The 26,083-nt window shown below is 36.4% G+C and overlaps 3 protein-coding genes and 4 pseudogenes across 4 annotated transcripts; 2 read left to right on the plus strand and 5 right to left on the minus strand.

The window, feature by feature from the left end:
• LOC120181358 (probable LRR receptor-like serine/threonine-protein kinase At5g10290) lies at positions 1-25,636 on the plus strand. The gene is made up of 13 exons (XM_039186515.1): positions 1-211; positions 1,181-1,321; positions 1,539-1,671; positions 1,820-1,891; positions 2,103-2,246; positions 2,343-2,414; positions 2,603-2,668; positions 2,813-2,883; positions 3,012-3,497; positions 3,651-4,045; positions 4,136-4,492; positions 25,498-25,502; positions 25,626-25,636. The coding sequence occupies exons 2-11, from the start codon at positions 1,255-1,257 to the stop codon at positions 4,448-4,450; spliced, it is 1,821 nt and encodes a 606-aa protein (XP_039042446.1). The 5' UTR covers positions 1-211; positions 1,181-1,254; the 3' UTR covers positions 4,451-4,492; positions 25,498-25,502; positions 25,626-25,636.
• LOC120181361 lies at positions 4,753-5,743 on the minus strand (annotated as a pseudogene).
• On the minus strand, positions 7,674-9,712 carry LOC120181364 (annotated as a pseudogene).
• LOC120181412 lies at positions 10,525-11,319 on the minus strand (annotated as a pseudogene).
• On the minus strand, positions 12,186-15,176 carry LOC120181359 (UDP-N-acetylglucosamine transporter ROCK1-like). 2 transcript variants are annotated; one of them, XM_039186516.1, is made up of 7 exons: positions 14,846-15,176; positions 14,256-14,304; positions 13,951-14,177; positions 13,497-13,695; positions 13,263-13,406; positions 12,804-12,878; positions 12,186-12,362 (listed from the first exon to the last, which is right to left on the minus strand). In XM_039186516.1, the coding sequence occupies exons 1-7, from the start codon at positions 14,971-14,973 to the stop codon at positions 12,201-12,203; spliced, it is 984 nt and encodes a 327-aa protein (XP_039042447.1). In that variant the 5' UTR covers positions 14,974-15,176; the 3' UTR covers positions 12,186-12,200. The 2 variants fall into 2 exon arrangements, 1 of the variants encoding a protein (XP_039042447.1); XR_005521751.1 differs by having other exon boundaries at positions 12,222-12,362; positions 12,679-12,878.
• LOC120181363 (annexin D1-like) lies at positions 17,298-18,698 on the plus strand. Its single transcript, XM_039186517.1, has 5 exons — positions 17,298-17,383; positions 17,487-17,632; positions 17,726-17,944; positions 18,025-18,237; positions 18,304-18,698. Exons 1-5 carry the CDS (start codon positions 17,308-17,310, stop codon positions 18,598-18,600), a joined length of 951 nt encoding a protein of 316 aa, XP_039042448.1. The 5' UTR covers positions 17,298-17,307; the 3' UTR covers positions 18,601-18,698.
• Positions 19,278-21,428, minus strand: LOC120181362 (annotated as a pseudogene).
• Positions 25,637-26,083: the final 447 nt, after the last annotated feature.

Below are 26,083 nucleotides of genomic sequence, written 5' to 3' on the forward strand. Positions count from 1 at the left end.
AATGACTGAAGCTTCTTATTAGATTTGTGTTCTTCCGAAAGAAAAAGAAAAACAAGATTCTCTCTCTCTTTCGCTAAGCCAGCTCAATCCTTCTAATTTACAGATTAAAAGAGAATCAGAGCTTGATTCTTTCACTCTCGAAGTTTCATGAATCATCTCAAATGAAAAAACGCATCTTTTTTTCTTCTCCAAATTGATTCCTTTCTCAAAGGTAAGCAACTTTCTTCAAAACCCATTTTTTATTTTTTAATTTCTTGAGATTCTAAGATTTGGGTTTTGTCGAGGGACTAAATTCTTATTGTTTTCTCATTGGGTTTTGGTCAAGTTCTTTTTTTTTTTGGGTGTTGGGTTTTGATATTTTTAGCTTGTAAACCATTTTAGCTGCTATTTTTCGTGGTGTTGTTTGAATTGGAATTCCTTGGTTAGTTCTTCATTTATTTCCCTAGTAATGAATGTTAAAATCTGCATTTACTGCTTTACACTCTGGATTCTGGAAAGGGGGCTTTTGAGCATATTGGGCTGTTGTTTGGGTTTGATGGAGAAGTTGTTGCTAGTTTATATTTATTACAGTTCATCAGTAACTTCATGTTTTAGTTGAATTCACAATTATATTGACATTCAGTTGTAATTACATGAAGATTTTTTTTCTAAATCTCCAGTGCACCATAGCTTAATATTGACCTTTCCCTTTCATGCATTTTGAATCAAATTGGATCTGATCAGAGTGATTTTTTCCTTATGAAGTTTTTTGTTCATGAAACAGAAATTAATGAAAATGATGATTGTGAAGTTTTGTAAAATAATATCACTGAAATTTAAGTCAAAATAAAATTTCTGGCCATTTCCTCCCTCCCCACCGAAGCTTACAGAAAGTGCTAGAAATGCTGTAAAATAATTGATGCAAGTCAAGGGGGCAAGAGGTGGTGCTCGAAGGTATCTAGTTTTCGCGTTTGAGTGCTTGTCCTCACACAAACTTGTTCATATGGGAGTCTTTTTCTTTTTCTTGTGCTTTATCTCTTTAGCAATCATGTTGTTTTGTGATAGAATATCGATCCCGAGCCTGTTTTTAGGTGTCAGATATGTGTTTTATTTAAGCACATTAGGAAAATCAAAGGTCGGAGAAACATAGTTGACCGATATGCTAATAGCAGTCTGCATTTGTGCTTGAATGTTTTTTCAGAGATGGAAGTCACTTTTATGCTCGTAAGATTTTAAATTACATGGCATTGATCATTGGGGCTGACTTCACTGAAGATGGGATTATTTCGTGGTTTTCTTATGTTGACTTGCTTTCTCTCTTTTGTATCTGCTAATTTACAAGGTATGCAGTTATTCCTTGTTTGACCTTTTCTGTTTTCATCAAACTTATGGATTTCTATGTATGTGTGAGTGGAATAGTGAGATAATTTTCCTAGATGATATCCTTTTTTATCCCGCATTGCATATTGATTTTACATTCTAATTATTTAGGCCTGGTTTGGCCTGAGGGGGTTATTTATTCTTAATTGGATTATGACTATTCGTATCATCTCTTTCAGGAGACGCTTTGTTTGCATTGAGGACTTCACTCCATGCCTCACCTGATCTGTTGAGAGATTGGAATCCCGATCTAGTTAACCCTTGTACCTGGTCAAATGTTATGTGCGATTCTAGTAATAATGTCATTTCTGTGTAAGTAATTCATGTACCTTTTTTCCCTCCTTGACTATGAGTCTATGATTCATAGTCGCAACTCAAAAATGTATGCATACATGATTCAATTGTTTATGTACTTATATAAATATGTTGTTATCCTCATGTATCATAATTGTGCATTCAGGACATTGTCATCCATGAATTTCTCTGGCACATTGTCCCCTAAAATAGGAGCTCTGACGACTCTTTCATCACTGTAAGTATTAAACATATAACTATTCAATCAAATAGTAGATTTCTATTATTTATGTTCGTCATTCGTAGACATTTTCCGAGGTCATTTTCTTGATTTCCTCATTCAAAACACTTTATTGCCAATGCTGCACTTAAGTGTACAGTACATTATAGCATCGGGGTGAATCTTTTTGTGCTAATGCATCAACGTATTCCGTGTGTTCATCATACAGTACATTGAAAGGAAATGGTATAACTGGTGAGATTCCAAAAGAGATAGGGAACTTGTTGAGCTTGACCAGCTTGGATTTGGAAAGTAATCGTTTAACTGGAGAGATACCTCCTTCCCTCGGTAACCTCAAGAATCTCCAATTCCTGTAAGTAACTTCGTTTATTTTATTTCGTTTGAGGTTTTTATTTATTTCTCCCTGTCTCGTGTTCATTGTAAGGCATTCATTCTTTCATGCAAGCAGGACACTGAGCAAGAACAATCTTAGTGGGACTATACCTTCGTTGATTTCATATCTTCCAAAGTTGATCAATCTGTAAGTATTAAATGCCGACTGCTATCTGAATGAATCAGAAAACAACACTTCATTGACTACACCTTGAGTTTTGGATGAAATGGTCGATGAATTCCAAGTTTGTCAAGTTTCAAACTTGAACGTATGAGGAGCTATTTCTCTTCACATTTTTCGATGTCACTGATGGCATGGTTAAAATGTTTCTGCAGCCTGCTCGATTCAAATGATCTTAGCGGTCAAGTTCCAGATGATTTATTCCACATTCCGATTTACAAGTATGGATGTGTTTGATTAGTTCGTTTCATTTCTGATTTTAATACGAAGAAATAAAAATATCGTGAATGGCCATTCACCTTTCACACCATTCACAATATTTATCTGCAGTGAATTGAAGCTAAACACAGTTTTATTTATTTCAGTTTTACAGGAAACAGGTTAAATTGTGGTGGAAATTTCCCGCAGAGTTGTGTATCGAACGGAAATGATTCAGGTAATTGGATTAACTATTTCAAATGAATTACATTGTTTTTATAGTGTTCATTGATTTCAAAGATACCCCATTTAAAAATACTTGCCACTATTTGATCAGCTATCTCAGAGATTTCTCTTTGCTTGCAGGTTCTTCGGGGAAGTCAAAGGTTGGAATTATAGTTGGAATCCTTGGCGGGTTTATAATTCTTCTTATCTTTGGTGGTTTGCTGTTTTTCTTGTGCAAGGATCGCCGAAAAGGCTACAGGAGCGACGTATTTGTAGATGTTGCAGGTGAAGTCGACCGAAGAATTGCTTTTGGTCAACTGAAAAGGTTTGCATGGAGGGAATTACAATTGGCCACCGATAGCTTCAGCGAAAAGAATATCCTTGGTCAAGGAGGTTTTGGGAAGGTTTATAAAGGTGTTCTTTCTGATAACACAAAAGTTGCAGTTAAGAGATTAACTGATTTCGAAAGTCCCGGAGGAGATGCGGCTTTTCAACGTGAAGTCGAGATGATAAGTGTAGCTGTTCACAAGAATCTCTTAAGGCTGATTGGCTTTTGCACAACACCGACTGAACGCCTTTTGGTCTATCCATTTATGGAGAACTTAAGCGTTGCCTATCGCCTTAGAGGTACTAGTTATTCAAGAATTTCATTCAACATGATTTTGTTACAGATAATTGAACTCTTGATCTTGAGATTTCTGAACAAACTAGTTGTTCGACACTTCATTTATACCACCCTTCGTATAATGTGATTAATATATATATATGGAACTGCTGCAGAGCTCAAACCCGGCGAACCTGTTTTAGATTGGCCTACAAGAAAAAGAATAGCCTTGGGTGCAGCACGAGGGCTGGAATATCTTCATGAACATTGCAATCCGAAGATCATTCATCGGGATGTCAAGGCAGCTAATGTATTATTGGATGAAGACTTTGAAGCCGTTGTCGGTGACTTTGGTCTTGCAAAGTTGGTGGATGTGAGTCGGACAAACATTACGACTCAAGTTCGCGGAACAATGGGTCACATAGCACCCGAGTACTTGTCCACGGGGAAGTCATCAGAAAGGACGGATGTATTTGGTTACGGGATTATGCTTCTAGAGCTTGTAACAGGTCAACGTGCTATCGACTTTTCACGCTTGGAAGAAGAAGACGATGTTTTGCTGCTTGATCATGTATGATAACTCGAAATCTATTACTGTGTTTGCTTTTGTATATGCCTAAGTGCACGCCTTGAGAGAACAACTTGATGTTTGTTTGTGAAGGTCAAGAAGCTTGAAAGGGAGAAAAAACTGGATGCTATTGTAGATCGGAACCTTAATAAAAACTACAACTTCGAGGAGGTCGAGGCAATGATCCGAGTTGCATTGCTTTGTACTCAATCTTCTCCCGAGGAGCGTCCTGCAATGTCGGAGGTGGTAAGGATGTTGGAAGGAGAGGGCCTGGCCGAGAGATGGGAAGAATGGCAGCATGTCGAAGTTCCTCGTAAGCAAGAGTACGAAAGACTTCAAAGGAGATTCGAATGGGGAGAAGATTCATTATATAATCAGGACGCGATCGAGTTATCCGGTGGAAGATGAGGTAAAGATTTCCTTTGTGGAACAAAAAAGAGGCATCATAGTGTTTTTATGTGTTTGATGCATTTTTTTGTCGTAATTCGCTCCTTTCTTGGCATGTTTAATTCAACAATTTCTTGTTCGTGTTCGTATCGCTTGTGTTTATTGAATCGAAGAATGGAATCGAAAACCGGGCATGACCCTGTTTTCCAGTTAATTTTTATCCTAATCTCAACATAGATGTGAAAGAACAATTTATTATCACAAGAAGCTAACTCTGTAATATGTTACAAAGATTATTGCACTAGTTAAAACCAAATACCGTTACAAAAAAAATAGAACATATCCTCTAACTGTAATTCTCAAAAGACCCAAACTCATGAAGCAAATCGTCAGATAAACTGTCTTCCAAACGATCTTCCTTCTCCATCAAGTCATCTTCATCTTCCTCCATAGTCAACACACCTTTCAACTTCCGATCCTCTGCTGCCGCCACAGTGGTCGCTGGCTCCTCCTCCACCACTGGCATATGGCCTTCGAACAGCGATATATGTCCGAAGAGCTTATCTTTCCTGGAAACCCGTTCCCGCAACTAAACTTCCACTTCTTGATCCCTTCGTCGACGCCACAGTGCTTTAAATGAGCCTTCAAATCGGCCAACACAGAGAAACTCTTTTTATGACACCTATTGTAGCTATACATTTTCGGGCAATGGCTTCTCTTGAAATGATTCCTCACACAGATAACCGATTTCAAAGGCCGGAACTTGAGATGCTTCTTGTTCCAATTGCACCCGTCGTACGGGCACGAAAACCGAGTACTCCGACTCGGATTCTTCACTTCCGATTTCTTCGAGAGCGCTTCCGTAGTTTTGTACTGATCTCCGTGAGCCCTCATGTGCATCCGTAGTCGTCGTTTGAAACCTTTACCGCAAATTTCGCAGAAATGTAAATGTTCCGCGAGCAATTCGACGGCGTCTAACTTGATTACCTCGGAATCTCCTTCGTCGTAGTCGTCGGACTTGAGTTTCAGCGGTTCAGGAGACGAGTTAGGAACCGGAGCTGCATTCGGAAAATGGACCTTTTGGGCGCAAGAGAGGGGAGCAGCACCGTTGACGATGATTTGATGGACGGCGGCGGTGATTTCGGAGGAAACGAGGTCCATTTGATGTTTGGAGATCAAAGTGTTGGTGTTGACCGATTGAGAGAGGAAATCTTGTAGAGAGTCCATCCTCATTTTGACCGTCGAGAGGTTTTGGAGTGGGATACGTAGATCGGCATCGAAGATCGGAGCTTGTTGTCGGAGAGAGGGCCCATGGAAACTTGGCTTCTTATTTAATTTTGCTTTTGACTTCGAGTCATATATAAATGGGCACCACATTTAGTCACCAACCTATGAGTTGTTTTTTTTGGGTTAATTTTAATCATTTAATTTTTAAAATATTATAAAATAATTAATAAATTTATAAAAAAAACAAATAATAATCTATAAACTTATAAAAATATATATTTTTTATCATTTAATCCATAATTATCGACCCACATTACTCTATTAATAGCTCATTTGATCTTGTAATTCTAATTAAATTTGAAGGTAAAGTATTCAAATAATCCCTTAATTAAAAGTTACAAAATGATCACTCTACTATAGGATATTGCTTTTTTGAGTCTCTGACTGTTAAAGTTACAAAATAGCCACTCAACTATTCATTATATTCCAAACTCGTCCCTTTTCGTTAAAAAAATTGATGGTGGTTTAAGCTGGACGTTAACATGTTGAATAAGATATGATAATCGTTTGAGATTCTAAGATCAAATTTTGCCATATTCCAATCACCATATTATCGTCCAACTCAAGCTGTCATCAAATTTTTATATAAAAAAGGATGAGTTCAGAACACAATAAATAGTCAGGTAATTATTTGTAACTTTTAATAATAGAAGGACTTAAAAAACAACATCCTATATTAGAGATCATTTTATAACTTTTAATAGTCGAAGGACTAAAAAACAACACTCTATAGTTGGGAGACCATTTGTGTATTTTACCCTAAAATTTAATTTGATATATTTTATATTTTAAATAATAATTTTAAAATATTGTAAAAATTATAAAACATAAAAAAGTATAAAATCAGTTATTTAGTTATAATTACATGAAGAATTTTTCTTAAATTATAAAAAATTTAAAAGTATATAAAATTCTAAAAAATCTAATTAACAACAATACTAATTATCGCAATCGATATTAATATAATATAAAATTCAAACATTTCGGAAAACAACTAAATTGATAATGTATATTTTTTTTTACCATTCGCAATGCCCACGTGTAATAATTGGTCTGTAATTAATCATTCTTAGTTAACATCGATATAAAGCATGACAGATTATTTGCAATTATTTTATTTGCATTGGTCAGGATTCTTAAAATTTTAATCACGAGTGGACTGACGAGACATTACACAATAAGGTTAAATTTGAAAGGTCAGGTTTAAAGTTTCATCCAAATCCAATCTGGCAGTAAATGAGATGAGACAGATCGCGAGTTATTCGAGATCGATTCGATTAATGTTTGATAAATACTCGGATCGAATGGATTCGACTCGAGCTCGAGCTCGAGTTCTTAACGAGCTGAAACGAGCTACTCGATATTCGACTCGAAAAGCTCATGAGCAGCTCGAAAATATAATATATTAAGATTTTATTTTAAAAAAATAAATTAATAATAATATTAATATTTATGTATTAATTTAAAAAAAAAATACAGTAAGATTTCATGTATTTAATGTTCATGTTCGAGTTTGAGTTTGAGGTTTTAATCGAGTTAAGTTTAATATTTTTTTTATTTCGAGCCTTTTCGAGCTGTTCATGAGCTTCAGTTCAGAATTTCGAGTTCAAGTCGAGTCGAGCTCCATTTCAGAATTTTCGAGTCGAGCTCAGCAATACTCGAACTTGACTCGACTCGTTTACACCCCTATGCAGGAGAGTCGGCGGCGCCAATACCCGCCGTCAGGTGGTTTTCCAAGAACCTCGGCATTTGTCCTTAAGAAAAGATCTATTTTATTTACACAAACTAAAGATTCATTATGTAAGTAAGCTATAAGATATTGTCATTGAAAAATATTACCAGCTTCGGTAATTTCATTTTAAAATTATATTATGCAAGTAAACTATAACCTTTTTTTGTGTGTAAATGAAATATTAAGAAGCTTATTTTGGTGAATGAAACTTACCTAAGTGCTAAGCTTGTAGTAAATACATTATCTTCTTTAACAAGCACAACCCCCGCCTTGTTGGTCTGGATTTTGAGATGAATTCCCACTGGATTTCAAGTTTACATCAACCATGTCTTCCTGTTTTGTTGAAGAATTAGTTCCCAATCCAGGTAACGCAGCAGCTATCTTGCGGAACAGAGGCTGCAATTTCACATCAATCATTTTTCAATGGGTTATATAATAAATAAATACTTAAAGTATGTATTCTTTTTTATTTAAGTACCTAAAATATTTTTTTATAAAAATAAGTAGTTAAAGTTATCTTTTTAGTCAAAATAAGTACCTAAAGTATTTTTTGATCAAAATAAGTATTTAAAGTATTCAATTTTTATTCATCTAAGTACTTAAAATATTATTTAATTAATGTCACATGTCAACTTTTTTAGAACTTAGATTAAAACGTTTGAATGGTTTAGATACTTATTTTGACATAAAATACTTTAGGTACTTATTTTAACAAAAAATAATTTAGGTACTTATTTTGACACTGGTTTCGCACTGGTTTCTATTGGACATGACTTCAAATTCTTTAGCCTTGTTATCTCCTTCCTCTATAGAAACCTGCCTGTTTAGTCAAACAAGGGCAGGCAAACACGATCAGTAAACTCCAGTAATATGGAAACCCAATCTAAAGCGTCCAACTGTATTTCCTACTCATCACTAACCTTTTATCAACGAGATCGGTTTTGTTCCCAACGAGGACAATAATGACATCGCTGCCTCGTTATGTTCGTACCTCTTCAACCCACTTTGAAGTATTCATAAATGATTGTCTATCTGCAAATAGATAAATCCAAGTAAGGGATGCAAATGTAAGGTTAACGCATACGTCGAACTAGTGATAATGGTTATAAAGGGAGTGTTCGATTAATAAAACATAATAATTATGTGCGTGTAATATTAAGTACTTGGGTTCCCTGATACTAGCTACATGATAGGCAATTACTGCAACAGAAGAATCTCTGATATAACTTGGAATAAGACTCCTAAATCTTTCCTGCGCTGCAGTATCCCTGTGAAATCATAACATAAACTCAAACAGAGACAAGATAATTGGAAAATTGAAAAGTATATGCATCATGAAAACCAAAAGTTTTTTTTGAAGAGGATGGAGTAAACGACAAAAATTGTCCACTAATTCAAACAATTATCGCTGACAAGTGACAACAAATATGTACAGCTCTATTTGGAGCTAATTTGATGACTAAAATTTAAAGTTATAAGATGAAAACAAATGTGCTTACAATCATTCAACATTTATCAAAATGGACCGAAGCTTACTAAAATTAGCGCTAACCAGAGTAATCCAAGGCTACGTTGTTCAGCAAAGAGTGGGAAGGAGGAAGAGAGCATATTACCAAAGCTGCAATCGAACCGTCCGATCTTCAAGATACATAGTTTTTGACAAAAAATCAATTCCTATTATGGCCTGCAATTGATTTATATCAAGAAATCATGAGCCAATTCTTCTTGTTCAAGGAAAATGTGCTTACAAACTATCGATTCAAAATCTAAAATAATCATACAAAATTCATAATTCCCTGAAATATCAAGCTTTTTTTTTAAAACTAAAATCATTTTGGCCAAGATCAACAACAGAAACAACAACATTATGTTAATCGGTGACTAATACTCCCGATCATCTAACGGAGATGCAATAAATCGAATTCAGAACAAAAGTACGCGCGAAACAGATGAATTTAAGAAACGGAAAAACCTTAATCAGAAAAACCACCTCGAATTGTTTTAAAAAACGAATGAAAAAATTGACCTGATAAGTGGTGTCGAATTTATCGTACATGAAGCGGGTGATAACGCTGGTTTTGCCGACGGATTGATCGCCTAAGAATACAAGCTTGTATTTCATCAGGGGAGACACTGTTGCCATTTTTCAATTTCTTCTCTCTTTTTGATTGTATGAACGAGAGTTTTAGATCTGAATGTCGAAGGAAAAACAAAAATATTATTAATACTATTTCGGATGAAACCAAAAAAAAATGAATTTTTGAAAAGAGAGAAGAAAATGTGGGAAAGCTTCAACTTTAATCCTTTATATGGTGAGCACGATAAACCGCCAACTATCGAGAGTCAAAATCTTTGAGCTGCTTTCTCCTTTCCTATTTTATCCCCCTCCATTTTACTTTCGTTCAATTTACCCCTTTTGATTTTGAGTTCAGTTATACTGTTTTCTTTTATAAAACCAATCTAAAATGAGAATTAAAAATTGGGTAAAGTATATAAATAGTCCCCTAACTTTTAGGACACTATACAATCATCGAACTTTTAATTCGTTTTTATTTTTGTCCATATTGTTACCTCCGTTAGATTTTCGTTGACATTGCAGATAACACCCGTTAATCCATCCCCTCCTTCTCCTTCTCCTTCTTCTACTACATTTGAAAACCCTAACCTCCAAAAAAATCAAAAACCCAAAAATCATAACCCCACTGAAAATCATAACCTCCGCAAAATAAAAATAAAAAACCAAAAATCGTTTTGAACAGATCCGGAAAGCATTGACAACGCTTAGATGTTGTGAAAGTCTTTCCATGGAAAAGTTGGAAATGCTTTGGGATTCGGGGGTTAGGCACGGTGGGTAGTTAGCATCTTTGGTGTCAAATCATGGTATTGCTTATTATCATCCAATTATTGCAAATCAACCTTTTCTTCAACATATAGATATTCATACAATAGATTTACATCTCATATCTCTTTATTTATTGAATTTCTATACCAACTTATCTATTCACATGCCAAGATAAGTACTCTACATCAACTTGTGCACCAAACAGATAAGAACCAAACCCATAGAAACATAAGCTCAATTCCCAGGTGCCAAAAGGGTTATGCTATTATACTCGCATCTAAATCTACAGAACTCAGAGTCTACTACTACTAACAAAACACACAATAAAGTAGGAGCAAAGAAAAGAGTAATGCAACATACATAATTCAAGAAAAACAGAGAGTGCTTCCAAGACCTTGCAATCATGCTACAAGAACGAGCCAACATCCTAAATTTCAGACTGCTTCCTAGACTGCTTCCTAGAACGCTAGCTTCAGCCTCCACAGGATCATGCTCATACGGCTTCCTGCAACCAGGACAACGTCCATCCTCCTCAAGAATCCTCTTGTGACAGAAAAGCCAGAGCCGGAAACCACATCAACAGGACAAAAAACTTGAGTCTGTTAAAGCCAAATACTCGTAGCATATGGGGCATGATGATGGAACCGAAAATGCACTGCCTTGCACCCATGACACCCCTCCTTGACCAGAAGGCCAGTCCCTAACTGAAAAACTCCGTTGCTTTGACAAATAAAGAAGTGTATTTGGACGAAAAGCATCACCAGCCCTACTCACTCTGCTACTTCCTGTCACCCTCTGCACCATTCTTGGACCTCAGGTTTGGAGCTCCTCAAATCTGTTTCCCCCCCATTCAAACCTAACAGGGGATTTGGCTCATTCACAAGGGTCGATCATGAACAAGGGTTTTCCTTGTTATTCTTGTTTGGATCGTCCTGCTTGTTATTATTGTTTTTTATTTTGTGGAGTTTTATGATTTTGAAGGGGTTATGGTTTTTGGGTTTTTTGGAAGTTAGGGTTTTCAAAGGAGGAAGGAGGGGGAGAGGGGTGGGTTAACGGGGTTACCTGCCACGTCAGCGAAAATCTAACAGAGCTAACAACATGGACAGAAATGAAAACAAACTAAAAGTTCGACGATTGTATAGTAAGTTTTAAAAGTTGAGTGATAAAATGCAAGCATACTAAAAGTTCAGAGACTATTTATATAATTTACCCTTAAAAATTTATTACAGGGAAAATGAGAAATACTTTCTCAGCTTACTAGAACAGTATTAACAAAAAGAAACAATTTAATTCTTACATGGATTTTAAAATAAAAAATGATTAATGTAATAGTCTAGGCCTTCTCCTTCATTAAAATATATAATTTACTTTGCTTCTGTCTGAAAATTGTGTTATAGTAAAAGTAAATTATCTCTAATAGTTTCTCCCCGTTCGAAAGTGCCATCGGAGACTGTTAAATTGGATTTACGCATCACCGATGTAGAAGTGTCTCTTGGAAGCCTTTCACAGTGTCAAATTGTTTGATCGGAATTTGCCGTCAGAGATATCCGACGAAGATGCGACTAGGATGCTGTTTTTAACGATTTATAAAGATATTACATCTCTAGTAGTTACAAAAACTTCCAATGAAGTGAACAGTGGCATTTACACAAGCGTTACTGTCAACTTGATCGGAATGAATTCGATTGCGGGAGTAATTCATACAATTTTGCACTGTTCCAAAAGGTCAGACTAACACCAAAGCCTTGCTTCTTTATATTCACATTTCTAAGCACATATAATGTGTCTTATTCATTTGCATGCATCTTAAAATGCCTGTCAACCCTCCCATTCAAACATGAGAAAAACGAATGGAAACTATAATGACTGGGGCCACTCTGAGAAATCTCCATACCTGCTTGCAGGTGTTATTAGGCTTCCTTATTTCTGAGTCGGTATGGATATTTCTGGTATATGGAAACGCTACTGATAACAAGTGGAAGAGCCATGAGACTATACGTCGTCGGTGATTTTCCTTCAAAAAGGAACTGCAGCATCGCCGTTACAAGAAGTGCTGAAACAACGACAAACCCCTGCTCGCATTTGAGAAAATAATTGCCAGCATAAGTATTCTTGAGAAAATGGTATGTGGCATAGAAACTAAATTCAAACAATAAAATGAAGAGTGATTTTCACTTTTGAAGATCTCACGAAAGCGATCTTTTGAAATCTCTGTTCATAGAAGGGGAATAAGTTTCATCTCTGCATCAGTGCCCCTTGCTCCCAGAGGAGATGTTCAAAGATTTCAAGGCACTTTGCCTACATTAACCTCCATCCCTCTTTGATTTCAATACATGGACTAGTCAAATTAAGCGAGGTCGATGACTTGAAACTCATTATTTTGTTTACTTGATGATTTAGATGGATGCAATGAAATAGCCCCCATATCAACATGCATCTATTTAATCATCAATGTCCCCTTCAATGCCTCATCCTGAGTTTTCACTGTATTAATTTGATGTAGTTAGGCTTACCTTTGTCACACCACCTGCAAGGCTGGTGATAAGGCCAACAAGAATCCCGCCAAGAGCATTGGTTACAACCGGAATCTGAAAAGGAAATGAAAATAGTATTGTTTAAACTTCAGCTTGCTTGTACCATGCAAGTTAAAAACATAAAAGTATCGATGACTTTTATTGTTGAGGGTGTCTATGTGCAGTTTTAGTCCCCGGATTGTCTCCCGACCCTTAAGGACATTCTTTAGGGAGACAAAATCCCAGGACTCAAACCACATATAGGCACCACGAGAAGACAATAACTTCAGGTTGTTGGGGGTTTCAAAGGGCAAACGAGAGATACCTCAACCAAAAAAGTACAAGTCTTAACTTGTAAAGTTCCCTACCCAGTCTTACATTATTCTTTTCCTGCTTCTTCAAACCAAGATCATCCCTAATTTTGTCTAAATAAAATTTCAAATAAAATAAGATAATTACCAAAGTTGGTGGAGTCCAACCATAAAAGAATCCATGACGTCTAATAGCTTCTCCATCTGGAGACTTGGAGGTACTAGCCAGTAAGCACAAGCTTCCGACAATAGACATTTCTACAGTCATCAAGTGTGCTGAGTGCTTCTTGACCTATAATAAAGAAAATATTAAGAAAATGAAAGAAGATAGACAAGCCTAGATAATTTGTTGATTTAAAATCGAAAATAAGCTGATTCTTACCTGAGAAGCCCATTGACATAATGCAGAAGCTAGGCCGGAAAGTACAGAAGCAACTAAAACAGGGATAATTCCGTAAAATAGAATTTGCTCGGGATCACCACTGCTAGAAGATTTGCTAGAACCTTCACCGATGCTTAGAAGAACAGCTGCCATGATCAACAAAAACAGAGCCCCAATTTGTTGAATTGACTGCCTCTGCCTGCACAGAATCGTCTCAAACTAAGCCAAATATACTTCAAATATCATTATTAAAATAAACAGAGTCATAAGAACAATCAAATCCAGAAAAATACTAGCCAAATTAACCATTTGATACTCAAAAGGAGGCCAACATATCGGTGAGCTACAGTGAGTGAAATATACAAACATCAACCTAGTTCATATGCTGAAAACGAACCAATTGACAATACTAAAGAAGAAAAATGATGGATAAAGAACCTGTTGGGAAAGATACCTTAGTATGATAAATGTAAATAAGGCAGTGAAAAATATTTTCGTCTGGTTCAGCATTGATAAAGTAAGTGAATCGAGATTCCTATAAGATATCTGCAACAAAATGTTTTGAAGTGCATAAATTGTGGCAGGAAGACCACATGCAGCGAGTGAACCCATCAAAGTCCATTCTTTCGCCAGTTTCTTTAAGCTGCCATCTTTCGCCATGAGAATAATAGCAAATACAACCTAGTAAACATATTCAAAAATGATCTCATAAATCTAAACGCTAAAATAACCAAAAATACATATTATTCGTAAAAATACCTTGGCTACCTCACATGTCAAGACTGATGAAGTTACAATTACTTCCCGACTGAAAGAAAAGAAGAAGAAGAAGAAGAAGAAGAAGAAGAAGATTATCATGAGTTAAAAAACTTGGAAAGAAAACAAGGAAGTTAGGTGTCAGTTATGATCCACATACATGTTATGCTACTTGGATTCGAGTTTGAAAATCGGATACAATTATGCACCAAACACGTATATGTTCAATTGTTTCCAGAATTTCTGTCTTTGAAAGATTCTTAAAAGATCATATCTCTATACAGATATCCAAATATGTGACTGACACAGGTACTTTAAAGAAAATGAAAAGACGAAACAACATAGCATACATCCTAGCATTGCAAACTTTAAAAGATGGCATTACATTAAGATATGCAATCATGGATACATTTAAGCAATTGATGCCAATGAGGATATCCGACTACTAATGGCTTAAGTTTAAGAAGAGAAAAAAAAAACTAGGAAAAACCACTCAAAAAATTAAATCAAATTATATAAAATCATGAAAGTGATTGATTACGATCAACGGCACATAATTAAATATTAAAATTTCGAAGGAAAATTTTTGTTACCTGGTGAGGCGTTTGGAGATGAGAGGTTGCATGCCGTATTGAATAATGAGCACAAAGGAGTAGAACCAAATGTGTGGGCTCATTTTGCCTGGAATCGGAGCAGAAGCTTTGGGCTTCGTTGCCGCCATTAGTGGCGACCTTCAGGAAGAATCTCAATGGGAGATTTTCTCGTTCAGCGTCGCAAACGTCGGTCCTCGCCTTGCTAATCCAATGGTCTTGCTGGAAAATTACTGAGATGAGATCGAGGAATGACTCTACCTTTTTTTTTCCGGGTCACTCTTTCGAGTCTTCGGCTCTCTGCTAAAGCAAAACTACTCTGTTTTCTTTCCGGTTCCTATGTTTTAACCGGGTTGAAATAGAATCGTATAGTGGAACCGGTTTATGGTTGCTAAAAACACGAGCTTAATTTAAGATCAAATTAAGCCATTAGTCCCTGTATTATATATAAAGTATAGAGTTGCTAAAAAAACACAAGCTTAATTTAACATATAATACAGCTATAAATAATGAAATTAGGGTAAATAATGTATTTAGTACTTAAATCATTCATAACGTTAATTTTTGTTTCATTTTAGTATCCCGTTGACGGGCCGTCATTAAAAAACATAATGCGTTTAGTACCTAACCTATAAGTTATGATTCGTTTTAGTACCTAAATTTTTAATTTTTTTCAAAACTTAACGTTAAGTTTTTAACGGATACTAAAATGAAACAAAAACTAAACGTTAGGCATGATTTTAATTTTTTTTTTAAAGTTTAAGTACTAAAACGAACCAAAACTGATAGTTTAAATATTAAACACGTTGCTTATCCTAAAATTTAACTTAATAGATTTCACAACTATTATTTAAGTTATAACAAAAATTTAAAATTTAAAAAAGAATAAAAGAACAAAAATTATCATATTAAGGTACGTGGACTAAATTATTTATAGAGTATAATAACTAATAAAAACTTGACTTAATTTTTATACATGACTTCAAACTTAATTATTTATATTTAAATTAATATTCAATACTTTTATGCAAAAAATAGTAATTAGATACCGAAATTGGGATTAAATATTTAACATTAACTAATATGATAAAAATATATCTTATGTTCCTCTCAATTTTAAGTAGCAGTAAAAGTGAATGTTGATCTCTTTAAAGGTCTTAGATTCGAGCAACATTTGTGAGATGTGTTATCAATTATAATTTTTTTGAACATATATTACTTTATAATTATTCAAAATTATTTTAAAAAAAGAATTTTATTACGTGTAATTATAAATCTAATCACCAATATACATATTACTTTATTAATTTGTAAAATTATGTGTCAATCTTTCTTGTTTTTAATTAAAATTTTAATTTTAATGAGAATAATAATTAGATCATTAAATTATTAAAATAATATAATAATACGTATATGATAATTTATTACTAACATATTATCATTTTGTTAATGTGATTCTCTGTATGATCCTATATTATTTTATAATAAATAAATATAAATATTTATTGTTAACAATACATGCCAATATTTTGTTAATGTAACATCTTTTTCTTTATATTATTTTATAATAAATTATTTTTTTATCTTTTTAACTTAAATTTTTTTAGTCATATTAACCGTAAAATACATGTTATTAGTAATGAAATACTTGAGTCAAAAGTTGAAAAAGGGCCAAACTTGAAAAAATATAAGTGTTTAAAAGTTCAAATATATTAACATGCAAATTTAAATTTTTGGTAAATTATACAAATGGTTTCTCGGCTATAGGGTATTATTTTATTAAGTCATTCGACTTTTAAAAGTTATAAATAGTCCTCCGACTATAGAGTGTTACTTTGTTGAGCCCCTTGACTATTAAAAGTTATTGAATAGTCACTGACTATTCATTATGTATCAAACTCATCCTTTTTTGTTAAAAATTGACGGTATTTTGATCTGAATGCTAACCTGCTGACTATGATATGATAAAGTTTGATCCCTAAATCTCAAACGACTATCATATCTCAATCATCATGCTAACATTCAACATAGACAATCACCAATTTTTTACGGAAAAAGATGACTTTGGAACATAATGAATAGTCAAGTGGTCATTTTGTAAATTTTAATAGTTGAAGAACTTAATAAAGCAATATTCTATAGTTGAAGGACCATTTTATAACTTTTAATAGTCGAAGGACTTAATAAAACATTACCCTATAGTCAAGGGACCATTTGCTTACTTTACTCTTTAATTTTTAAAAGAGAAATAATTTTGGTAAAATGAGTGGACGAACTTTGCATGTAGACTAAAATAGTAATATCTTGTTCAAATATTCGGCTGAAAATACGAACGGATATTTGCATGCGAATGCTTGATTACCATATAATGCTCTTAATCTTAACGTTCAAGTCCTTACCAAAAACAAAACGGGAAATTTAATTGCCACATTTTGCATTGCAAACGAAACACAGAGAGAGTTTCAATGGCAACCCTTAAAGTCCCAGCTCATGCTCCACCTTCTTCTGAGGATGCCGAGCAGCTTCGTAAAGCTTTTGAAGGTCTTTCTTGAATTATACAATAAACAGATGCTTCCAGTTAATGTTTGTTCAAACTGAAAGAACAGGCCATGATGATGAACTGTTTCCGATATTCTTTTTGCAGGCTGGGGTACGAACGAGCAAATGATCATCGACATATTGGCTTACAGGAATGCAGCACAGCGCATTTCGATTAGGAAAACTTACCATGAAGCTTATGGTGAAGATCTGCTCAAGTCTTTGGAGAAGGAACTTTCTAGCGACTTCGAGGTCCGATTTTCGACATGCCTTTCGATGTTTATTCCTCTATGATTTCTGTAACTTATCGGGGATTTTTGTTTTGTTTCATTCGCCATTCGACAGCGGGTTGTGCTGCTGTTTACACTGGACCCTGCAGAGCGAGATGCACATCTGGTTAATGAAGCCACAAAGAAGCCATCATCGAGCAGTTGGGTCATCATGGAAGTAGCTTGCGCTAGGTCTTCAAAGGAACTTCACTATGCCAAAAAGTACTATCATTCTCGTTATAAGAAGTCGCTCGAAGAAGACGTCGCGCACCACTTTAGCGGAGATTACCGCAAGGTTCCGGCTCGAATTTCTTCTCCCGTGCTTCGATCATTCTCGTGTTCAAATGCTTTGCTCATAATACTTTCTTGATGCAGTTTTTGGTCCCTCTCGTTAGCGCATACCGCTACGAGGGAGACGAAGTGAACTTGTCGTTGGCGAAATCCGAGGCTAAGATACTTCACGAAAAGATCTCGCACAAGCATTACAATGATGAGGAGGTGATCAGGATTCTATCAACAAGGAGCAGGGCACAGCTAAATGCAACTTTCAACCAGTACAATTCTTCAGTCGGCAATGACATCAGCAAGGTCCGGCTTATCAACAAAATATATGCAAGTATTTCTTATTATGTTCTAATTCAAACTGGATTGCAGGATCTGAAGCCCGAGTCCAAGGATGAATTCCTCAAATTAATGAGAGATGCTATCAAGTGCTTGACTACCCCCGAGGACTATTTCGAGAAGGTTTTACGTCAAGCCATCAATCGAATCGGAACTGATGATTCGGCTATTATCCGAGTCGTGGCAACTCGGGCGGAGGTAGACATGGTACGCATCAAGGAAGCATATCAGCGTAGGAACAGTGTCCTTCTCGAAAAAGCAATTGCTGGAGATACTTCTGGGGACTATAAGAGAATGCTTCTTGCCTTGATCGGAGCCGGAGACGTCTGAACCGTTATCGATTTTCGGCTCCTTCTTATGATTAACCTAGTATGCCTTTTAAGCTATGACTTGATGTTTGCTTGGCAATGATTTGAAACGCCATGGTTACCGCAGTAGCTGGTAAATTATGGTTTTTGCTTAGCAAAGGTAGATTCAGTGAACTGCAAATAATGCAGCTGGTGCTGGAATTAGCCTAAAATATATATGTAAATAAAGTTTACACATCTGGAACTCGACTGATCGAGTATATTTCGGATACTAAAATTTGAGTTAATTATATCATATAATCTTAAATTCTATGATTCTGGTTTTAAATTGGCCTCTCATTGTTAAAATTAGTGAACAAAAATATTCATTTTGATTCTTAAATCTCCCGTTGCCATAAAATTGACTTTTTTTTCTTGGAAGAAACCAAGTTATTGAAGCCTTCTAACTGAAAATCAAACTGATGATGTAAACGGGACTTCGTGTCGTCGTTGTCGCCAAAATCAAGCCTTTTCTCCACTCGGAACTCCATACAAGTGATGCTGCATTCTCTGTCTGTGTCTGCAACATTCTGGTTGAATGCATACTAGTTTTCGATTCGGTTAAGTTAAACAAAATTAATCGGATTCTTTTTATATATTCTATTAAAAAATATCTGATAGAATTAGATGTCTTTCAACTCGATTACAACCGAAGTTTTACAATGAAACATTTATAACTTTGTTTCAAATGGAAACGATATGGATTGCCTCAAGCTTCAGCTAAGTAACATGTTCATCAGTGTTCTAAGTTTGAGAAATAAATCTGGTGATTCAGAAGAGATTTCTCATTATTGTCATCCAAATCAATGCTACGAAATTCGCCCCTTTCGTCGCCATTCGTCTTCTTTGAGTCTGATATATGAAATTCAGATTGTTTTCCATTTGACGCAGTGTCATCGTCTTCCTCTAGTTGCATTTCTGATTCAATCAATGCCTGCATTCTTGCTATCTACCTGTCTCTCGTATATATGCAATAGAGGAATGAATAAATCGTGCAACAGATAGTAAAAGGGATCCCGATTGCAGTGTAAAGTGCCTTTGCGAGTGGTGCATTATTCTTCCGATCTGTCTCGATCTCTATCGAGTCTGATGATCCTTTTGGTATTGGTTTATAACCATAAACGTGCTGTGCTAAAATCCCTACTATAGGAGGAGCAAAAGATGCCAGTATAGTCTCGAATGAGCGGTCCAATGCATAGATGCTTTTTCGGGATTTCTCAGGTACAATCTCTGCAAATATTGGACTGTGCACACAACTCATATACCAAATAATGCCAATAAAATGAAGATATACTCTCGTATTTATATGCAATCAAAATTGTAAAACTAATGCATGATGTATCAGTTGACGTCTAAGCCAAGCCATAGAACATTACAGCGTTGAACGTTCGCATGCTAGACCGAATTGCAGATTACGACTATTAAAACCAAGTCACATGCATGCCACATATAGGCACTAAACTAGGCTGATCTGATTAAGTTCATTTAAATGAGTTGGGAACCTAAACTAAGTCCTTACATTTTATCATTTTATGTCCAAATACTTTCCAGATTTTGAACAATAATTCGAGCTAACTATGTCTGGATACTAACTAGAGCTATGTCTTAGTCGATCGAAGTTATCGCCATGCTAGTCGATCGAAGATGAAGAATACATACTTGTTGGTTGCTGGACCATTCCAGGATATGCAAAATCCCATGATGAAGAAAACTAGACCATGCATATATGCAGTGGAGGGATCATCAGGTAATGCCAGCAGCAAAACCGCAGCAATAGGGATAGCAGAACCCGAGCTTATCTGTGACAGAATGATTATTCCGGAATTCGGCAGGCGTTTCGCTAGAATATCCCCCATCTTTCCTCCAAAGAGACCACCGAGTGAACCCAAAACCACGAAAAGTGTCATGATAAACGCCGTTGTTTCGTGGGAGAAGCCGATTAGTTCGAGCCACATTGGAATAAATGACAAAGCAGACCATGGGATGTTCCTGAAACACCTTGAGCAACAAAGATTTCGAATGTTGGGATTCTCACAACCGACTTTGCTTCATCTATCATGTCCTCCACCAGCGATTAAAAAGACTTATGTCCTCCAACATGTTCTTTCGCTACATTATCACGGTCCGAGCATCGCGGATATTTAGCGAAAAGATGGACCAAAATACCAACTACAACGCTAATTATCCAAACCAGATGGAATGCAAATCGCCAGCCAGGAATCCCCATGATAGTTTTCGAGGCAATAAGGACCGAACAAAGGCCCTCTAGGATCGAGCCGATGTTCGAAGTCAGTTGAAGCCACCCGAAAGCCACACCACGGTTACTATCATCGGTTGAATCAGCAACAAGGGACTGAATGGCCGGTATGACAATGGCAAGTCCAATCCCATTCAAATATCTTGAAACTGCAACCTAATTAGCCAAAGAAGAGAAATACAAAAAATAATTACATTTCCATAAAAACATTAGATCTGCCTAAACATTCATTAAAAGAAATTAATCATTCACATATTCCATAAAGCAGTACAAAACCGGGAGAGTAAACCACCAAATCATTTAAAACAAATAACCTGGAGGAAAGTGGTGGAAATGGCGACCACAAACGTGGAGCGGCCCAAAGGAAAGCACCGAGTGCAATCACAAGAGCTCGGTTGTGGTGCATAGAAAGATTAGCAGCCAATGGATCGAAACAGAGTGAGCGAGCCGAGTCTTGTTGGATCCTTATGCAAAGCGACGCCGACTTCTTCATAAACGCCGGGAAGTAATTACTCGTCGTCTCGCTCCATTATTCCGGCTAGGTTCACAAGAATCAATGTTTGTTGAAAATTCAATATTAGCCTAAATAAGTTCACACCTAAATTAATTTGATGTCATTGTTTACATCAATTTAGTTTTGATGTTATTGCTTACATCAATTTAGTTAGGTGAAAATTAAGTATTTTTTCTCATGTTTTAATTTCAATGGTTTAGATTATTTAGTGCTTATTTTAATGAGTGGTTTAGATTATTTCTTGTAACCTATAAATACCCTACTTGTATTTGAGTTTTATCATCCAACAATCAAAGCTTAATTATAAGCATTTGAAAGCTTTCTTAAGAGTTCTTCCCTTTTGTAATTTTGTGAGATTATTCTAAAGAGTTTTTCTTCTTCTCAATCAATTAGAGTTTTTACTCTATTTTGATTTTACAATTGGTATCAGAGCCACGTTTTTAAGGTCTCTTGAAATTCTGAGTATGCTCTGTGGCTGCAGTTTTTAATTGATCTTCCACATCAGAAAATATTTCTTGAGTTATTGTCGGGGTTATTACAAACCTTGTGGAGCTTCTTGTGTTTAGAGTAATTTAGTACTCTGCACGTTTGTTACTCAAGCTTGTTCGGTGTAGTCAAAGCCTTGCCATTAAAATGGGTGATCTTCAAGTAGTTGGAGGAATCAAGAAGCTCAACAATAAAAACTACAACACGTGGGCAAACATGTATGGAGTCATACTTACAAGGTCAAGACCTTTGGGAGGTTGTCGATGGTGGTGAAGTTACACAACCGGAGACAGAAGATGCCAATGGAATCTTGCGAAAGTGGAAAATTAAAGCAGGCAAAGCAATGTTTGCTTTAAAGACCACAATTGAAGAAGAAATGTTGGAGCACATTCGGGATGCTAAAACACCAAAGGAAGTATGTGACACTTTTGTTACACTCTTTTCGAAGAGGAACGATACAAAATTGCAACTTCTTGAGAATAAACTTCTATCAATGGCGCAACGCGACATGGCGATTGCCCAATACTTTCACAAGGTGAAGTCGATATGTCGCGAAATTTCAGAATTAGATCCGACAGCTGCTATTGGGGAAGCCAGGATAAAAAGAATAATTGTCCATGGTTTGAGACCCAAATATCGATGGTTTGTTACCGCTGTACAGGGATGGCCGACACAACCATCGCTTGTTGAGTTCGAAAATATGCTTGCAGGTCAAGAAGCCATGGCCAAGCAAATGGGAGGAGTCTCGCTGAAGGGTGAAGAGGAAGCGCTCTACACCAGCAAAAGTAGAGGCACTTTTCAGCGGTATACTGGCAGTGGATCTAAAAAGGATGGTGACAAGGTGAAAAATTACCAAGGAAAGGGAGGCCCTCATTTAGAGGGAGCATCCAAGAATCGCGGTAATAGTAGAAAGTTCGATGACAAGTGTTATAACTGCGGGAAGATGAGTCACATGGCAAAAGACTATTGGACCAAGAAAAAGCCTGTTGAAAGTAATAATTCTACTTCTTGTTCGAAGGAGATTAGTGAAGATGGTTGGGATGCTGAAGCGTTATTTGCTACGGAGGAAGAAGAATTAGCTCTCACGGTAACAACACTAGAACGGATTGACTACAAGAATGATTGGATCGTAGATTCTGGCTGCTCAAATCATATGAAGGGTGACAAACAAAAGTTGCAAAACCTGTCTGAGTACAATGGACGTCGTGTGGTGGTGACAGCTGACAATTCAAGGTTACCGATAACTCACATCGGTAAGACAATAGTTACGCCTCGATATAATACCAACCAGGTACAACTCTAAGATGTTTACCATGTCCCAGGAATGAAGAAAAATTTGCTATATGTGGCTTAACTAACATCATCAGGCCATTATGTCTTATTTGGTCCCCAAGACGTGAAGGTTTATCGTGACGTCAAAATCTCAGAAACACCAACAATGGAGGGACGACGTTTGGAATCAATTTATGTGATGTCAGCAGAGTCTGCATATGTAGACAGGACAAGGAAAAATGAGACATCAGATCTATGGCACATACGGTTAGGTCACGTTAGCTATTCCAAGCTAAGTGTGATGGTGAAAAAGTCGATGCTTAAGGGGCTTCCTCAACTAGACGTGAGAACACACACGGTCTGTGCGGGATTCCAGTATGGTAAAGCACACCAATTACCATATGACGAGTCGAAGTTTAAAGCAAAAGAACCGTTGGAGTTGGTTCACTCTGATGTGTTCAGACCGGTTAAGCAACAATCAATTAGCGGTATGCGGTACATGGTAGCATTCATTGATGACTTCTCCAGGTATGTGTGGGTTTTCTTTATGAAAGAAAAATCTGATACTTTCTCAAAGTTTAAAGAGTTCAGAGACTCAGCTGAAGGAGAAGTGGGAAAGAAGATATGTTACTTGCGCACAGATAACAGAGGAGAATATAGATCAAGCGAGTTCTCTCAATACCTAAGGGAATGTCGAATACGTCATCAGTACACTTGTGCCAACACGCCACAACAGAATGGTGTAGCGGAAAGAAAAAACCGGCATCTTGCAGAAATTTGTCGATGTATGCTACATGCAAAGAATGTACCTGGAAGGTTTTGGGCTGAAGCAATGAGGACTGCGGCCTTTGTGATCAACAGACTTCCTCAACCAAGGTTAGGATTTGTTTCACCATTTGAGAAACTATGGAACATAAAACCTACAGTTAGTTATTTTTGAGTATTTGGATGTGTATGTTATGTGTTTGTTCCTGATCATTTACGGAGCAAATTTGACAAGAAAGCGGTTAGATGTATCTTTGTGGGATATGACAGCCAGAGAAAGGGGTGGAAATGTTGTGATCCAATTAGTGGAAGATACTACACGTCACGAAATGTGGTATTTGATGAAGTATCTTTTTGGTGGTCCTCAAAGAAGGAGATGTTGCCAGATTTGAGAGAATTTGGAGACAAGCTACAACAAAAGATGGGGGAGCATGTTGTTCAACTCCAAACAAGTTCAGATGAATCAGAAGATCCAAATGGCGATGATGTCAAACAAAGAGTGACTCATAATCCTTGGCAAACTGGCGTGTATCAACAACCAAACGAAGAAGGTGGGCCTAGTGAAACAGAAGAATCAATTCCACAATCTCAAATCCGAAGGTCAACAAGAATACGAAGGCCAAATCCCAAATATGCCAATGCAGCCATAATTGAAGAAGTAACGGAGCCTGAGACGTTCGAAGAAGCATCGAAGAGTTCTGAGTGGATGACAGCTATGAAAGAAGAGATCGATGCACTTCAGCAAAATCAAACTTGTGATATTGTACCAAAGATAAAAGATGTGAAACCCATATCTTGCAAATGGGTTTACAAGATAAAGCGCCGTCCAGATAAGTCAATCGAGAGGTACAAAGCGCGATTGGTAGCTCGTGGTTTCTCTCAACAGTATGGACTAGACTATGATGAAACATTTAGTCCAGTGGCGAAACTTACAACCGTACGAGTCTTACTTGCACTTGCAGCCAACAAAGACTGGAACTTGTAGCAGATGGATGTGAAGAATGCTTTTCTTCATGGAGAACTAGATCGAGAGATCTACATGACCCAACCAATGGGTTTTCAGAGTCAAGATCATCCTGAATATGTGTGTAAGCTGCGAAAAACACTCTATGGATTGAAACAAACACCTAGGGCGTGGTATGGTAAGATTGCTGAATTTCTAACGAAAAGTGGTTATTCAGTAACACCTGCAGATTATAGCTTGTTTGTCAAAGCCAATGAAGGTAAGCTAGCTATCGTGCTAGTGTACGTGGATGACTTAATCATAACTGAGGCGGAAATTCTTCAGACAAAGGAGAATTTATTAGTTCGTTTCCAGATGAAGGAACTTGGACAACTTAAGCACTTCCTTGGTCTAGAGGTTGATCGCACACACGAAGGAATATTTCTATGTCAACAGAAATATGCTAAAGATTTATTGAAGAGGTTTGGAATGCTCGAATGCAAGTCAACTTCAACGCCAATAGAACCAAATATCAAAATGTGTGCACATGAAGGAAAAGATTTGGAATATGCAACAATGTATCGACAATTGGTAGGTAGTCTGATCTACTTAACCTTGACCCGACCTGACATTTCTTATGCAGTTGGTGTGATGAGTCGGTATATGCAAAATCCAAAGAAGCCTCATTTGAAAGCAGTTTGACGAATACTGAGATATGTGAAGAATACAATTGACTATTGTCTTTTGTACAAGAAATGTGAAGACTGCAAGTTAGTTGGTTATTATGATGTTGATTATGCAGGAGATCATGACACCAGGAGATCAACAACTGGATATGTTTTTAAGCTTGGCTCCGGAACAATTTCTTGGTGTAGCAAAAGACAACCAACGATATCATTGTCAACCACTGAAGTTGAGTATCGAGCAGCAGCAATGGCAGCTCAAGAGAGTACATAGTTGATACAGTTGATGAATAATATACATCAACCAGTAGATTAAGCAATTTCATTGTATTGTTACAACCAATCGGCAATTCGACTGGCGGAGAATCTTGTCTTTCATGCAAGAACTAAACATGTAGAAGTACATTACCACTTTGTTAGGGAAAAAGTTTTGCAAAAAGAGATTGAGATGAGACAAATCAAGACAGATGAGCAAATTGCTGACTTGTTTACAAAAAGCTCGAGTGTTGGAAAGTTTGAACATTTCCGTCGTCAGCATGGCGTGAT

This window comes from Hibiscus syriacus, unplaced genomic scaffold (assembly GCF_006381635.1).
Source record: "Hibiscus syriacus cultivar Baekdansim isolate YM2019G1 unplaced genomic scaffold, ASM638163v2 tig00112523_pilon, whole genome shotgun sequence".
In the NCBI taxonomy this organism is placed as follows: Eukaryota; Viridiplantae; Streptophyta; class Magnoliopsida; order Malvales; family Malvaceae; genus Hibiscus; species Hibiscus syriacus.

Coding starts and splice junctions, on each gene's coding strand:
- LOC120181358 (XM_039186515.1), top strand. CDS start 1,255: ATGGGATTATTTCGTGGTTTTCTTATGTTGACTTGCTTTCTCTCTTTT. Junction 1,892..2,102: donor CTGACGACTCTTTCATCACT/GTAAGTATTAAA, acceptor TTCATCATACAG/TACATTGAAAGGAAATGGTA. Junction 3,498..3,650: donor CGTTGCCTATCGCCTTAGAG/GTACTAGTTATT, acceptor GAACTGCTGCAG/AGCTCAAACCCGGCGAACCT.
- LOC120181359 (XM_039186516.1), bottom strand. CDS start 14,973: ATGGCGGCAACGAAGCCCAAAGCTTCTGCTCCGATTCCAGGCAAAATG. Junction 14,305..14,845: donor ATCTCCAAACGCCTCACCAG/GTAACAAAAATT, acceptor CTTTTCTTTCAG/TCGGGAAGTAATTGTAACTT. Junction 13,407..13,496: donor TATGTCAATGGGCTTCTCAG/GTAAGAATCAGC, acceptor TCTTTATTATAG/GTCAAGAAGCACTCAGCACA.
- LOC120181363 (XM_039186517.1), top strand. CDS start 17,308: ATGGCAACCCTTAAAGTCCCAGCTCATGCTCCACCTTCTTCTGAGGAT. Junction 17,633..17,725: donor AACTTTCTAGCGACTTCGAG/GTCCGATTTTCG, acceptor GCCATTCGACAG/CGGGTTGTGCTGCTGTTTAC. Junction 18,238..18,303: donor TCGGCAATGACATCAGCAAG/GTCCGGCTTATC, acceptor ACTGGATTGCAG/GATCTGAAGCCCGAGTCCAA.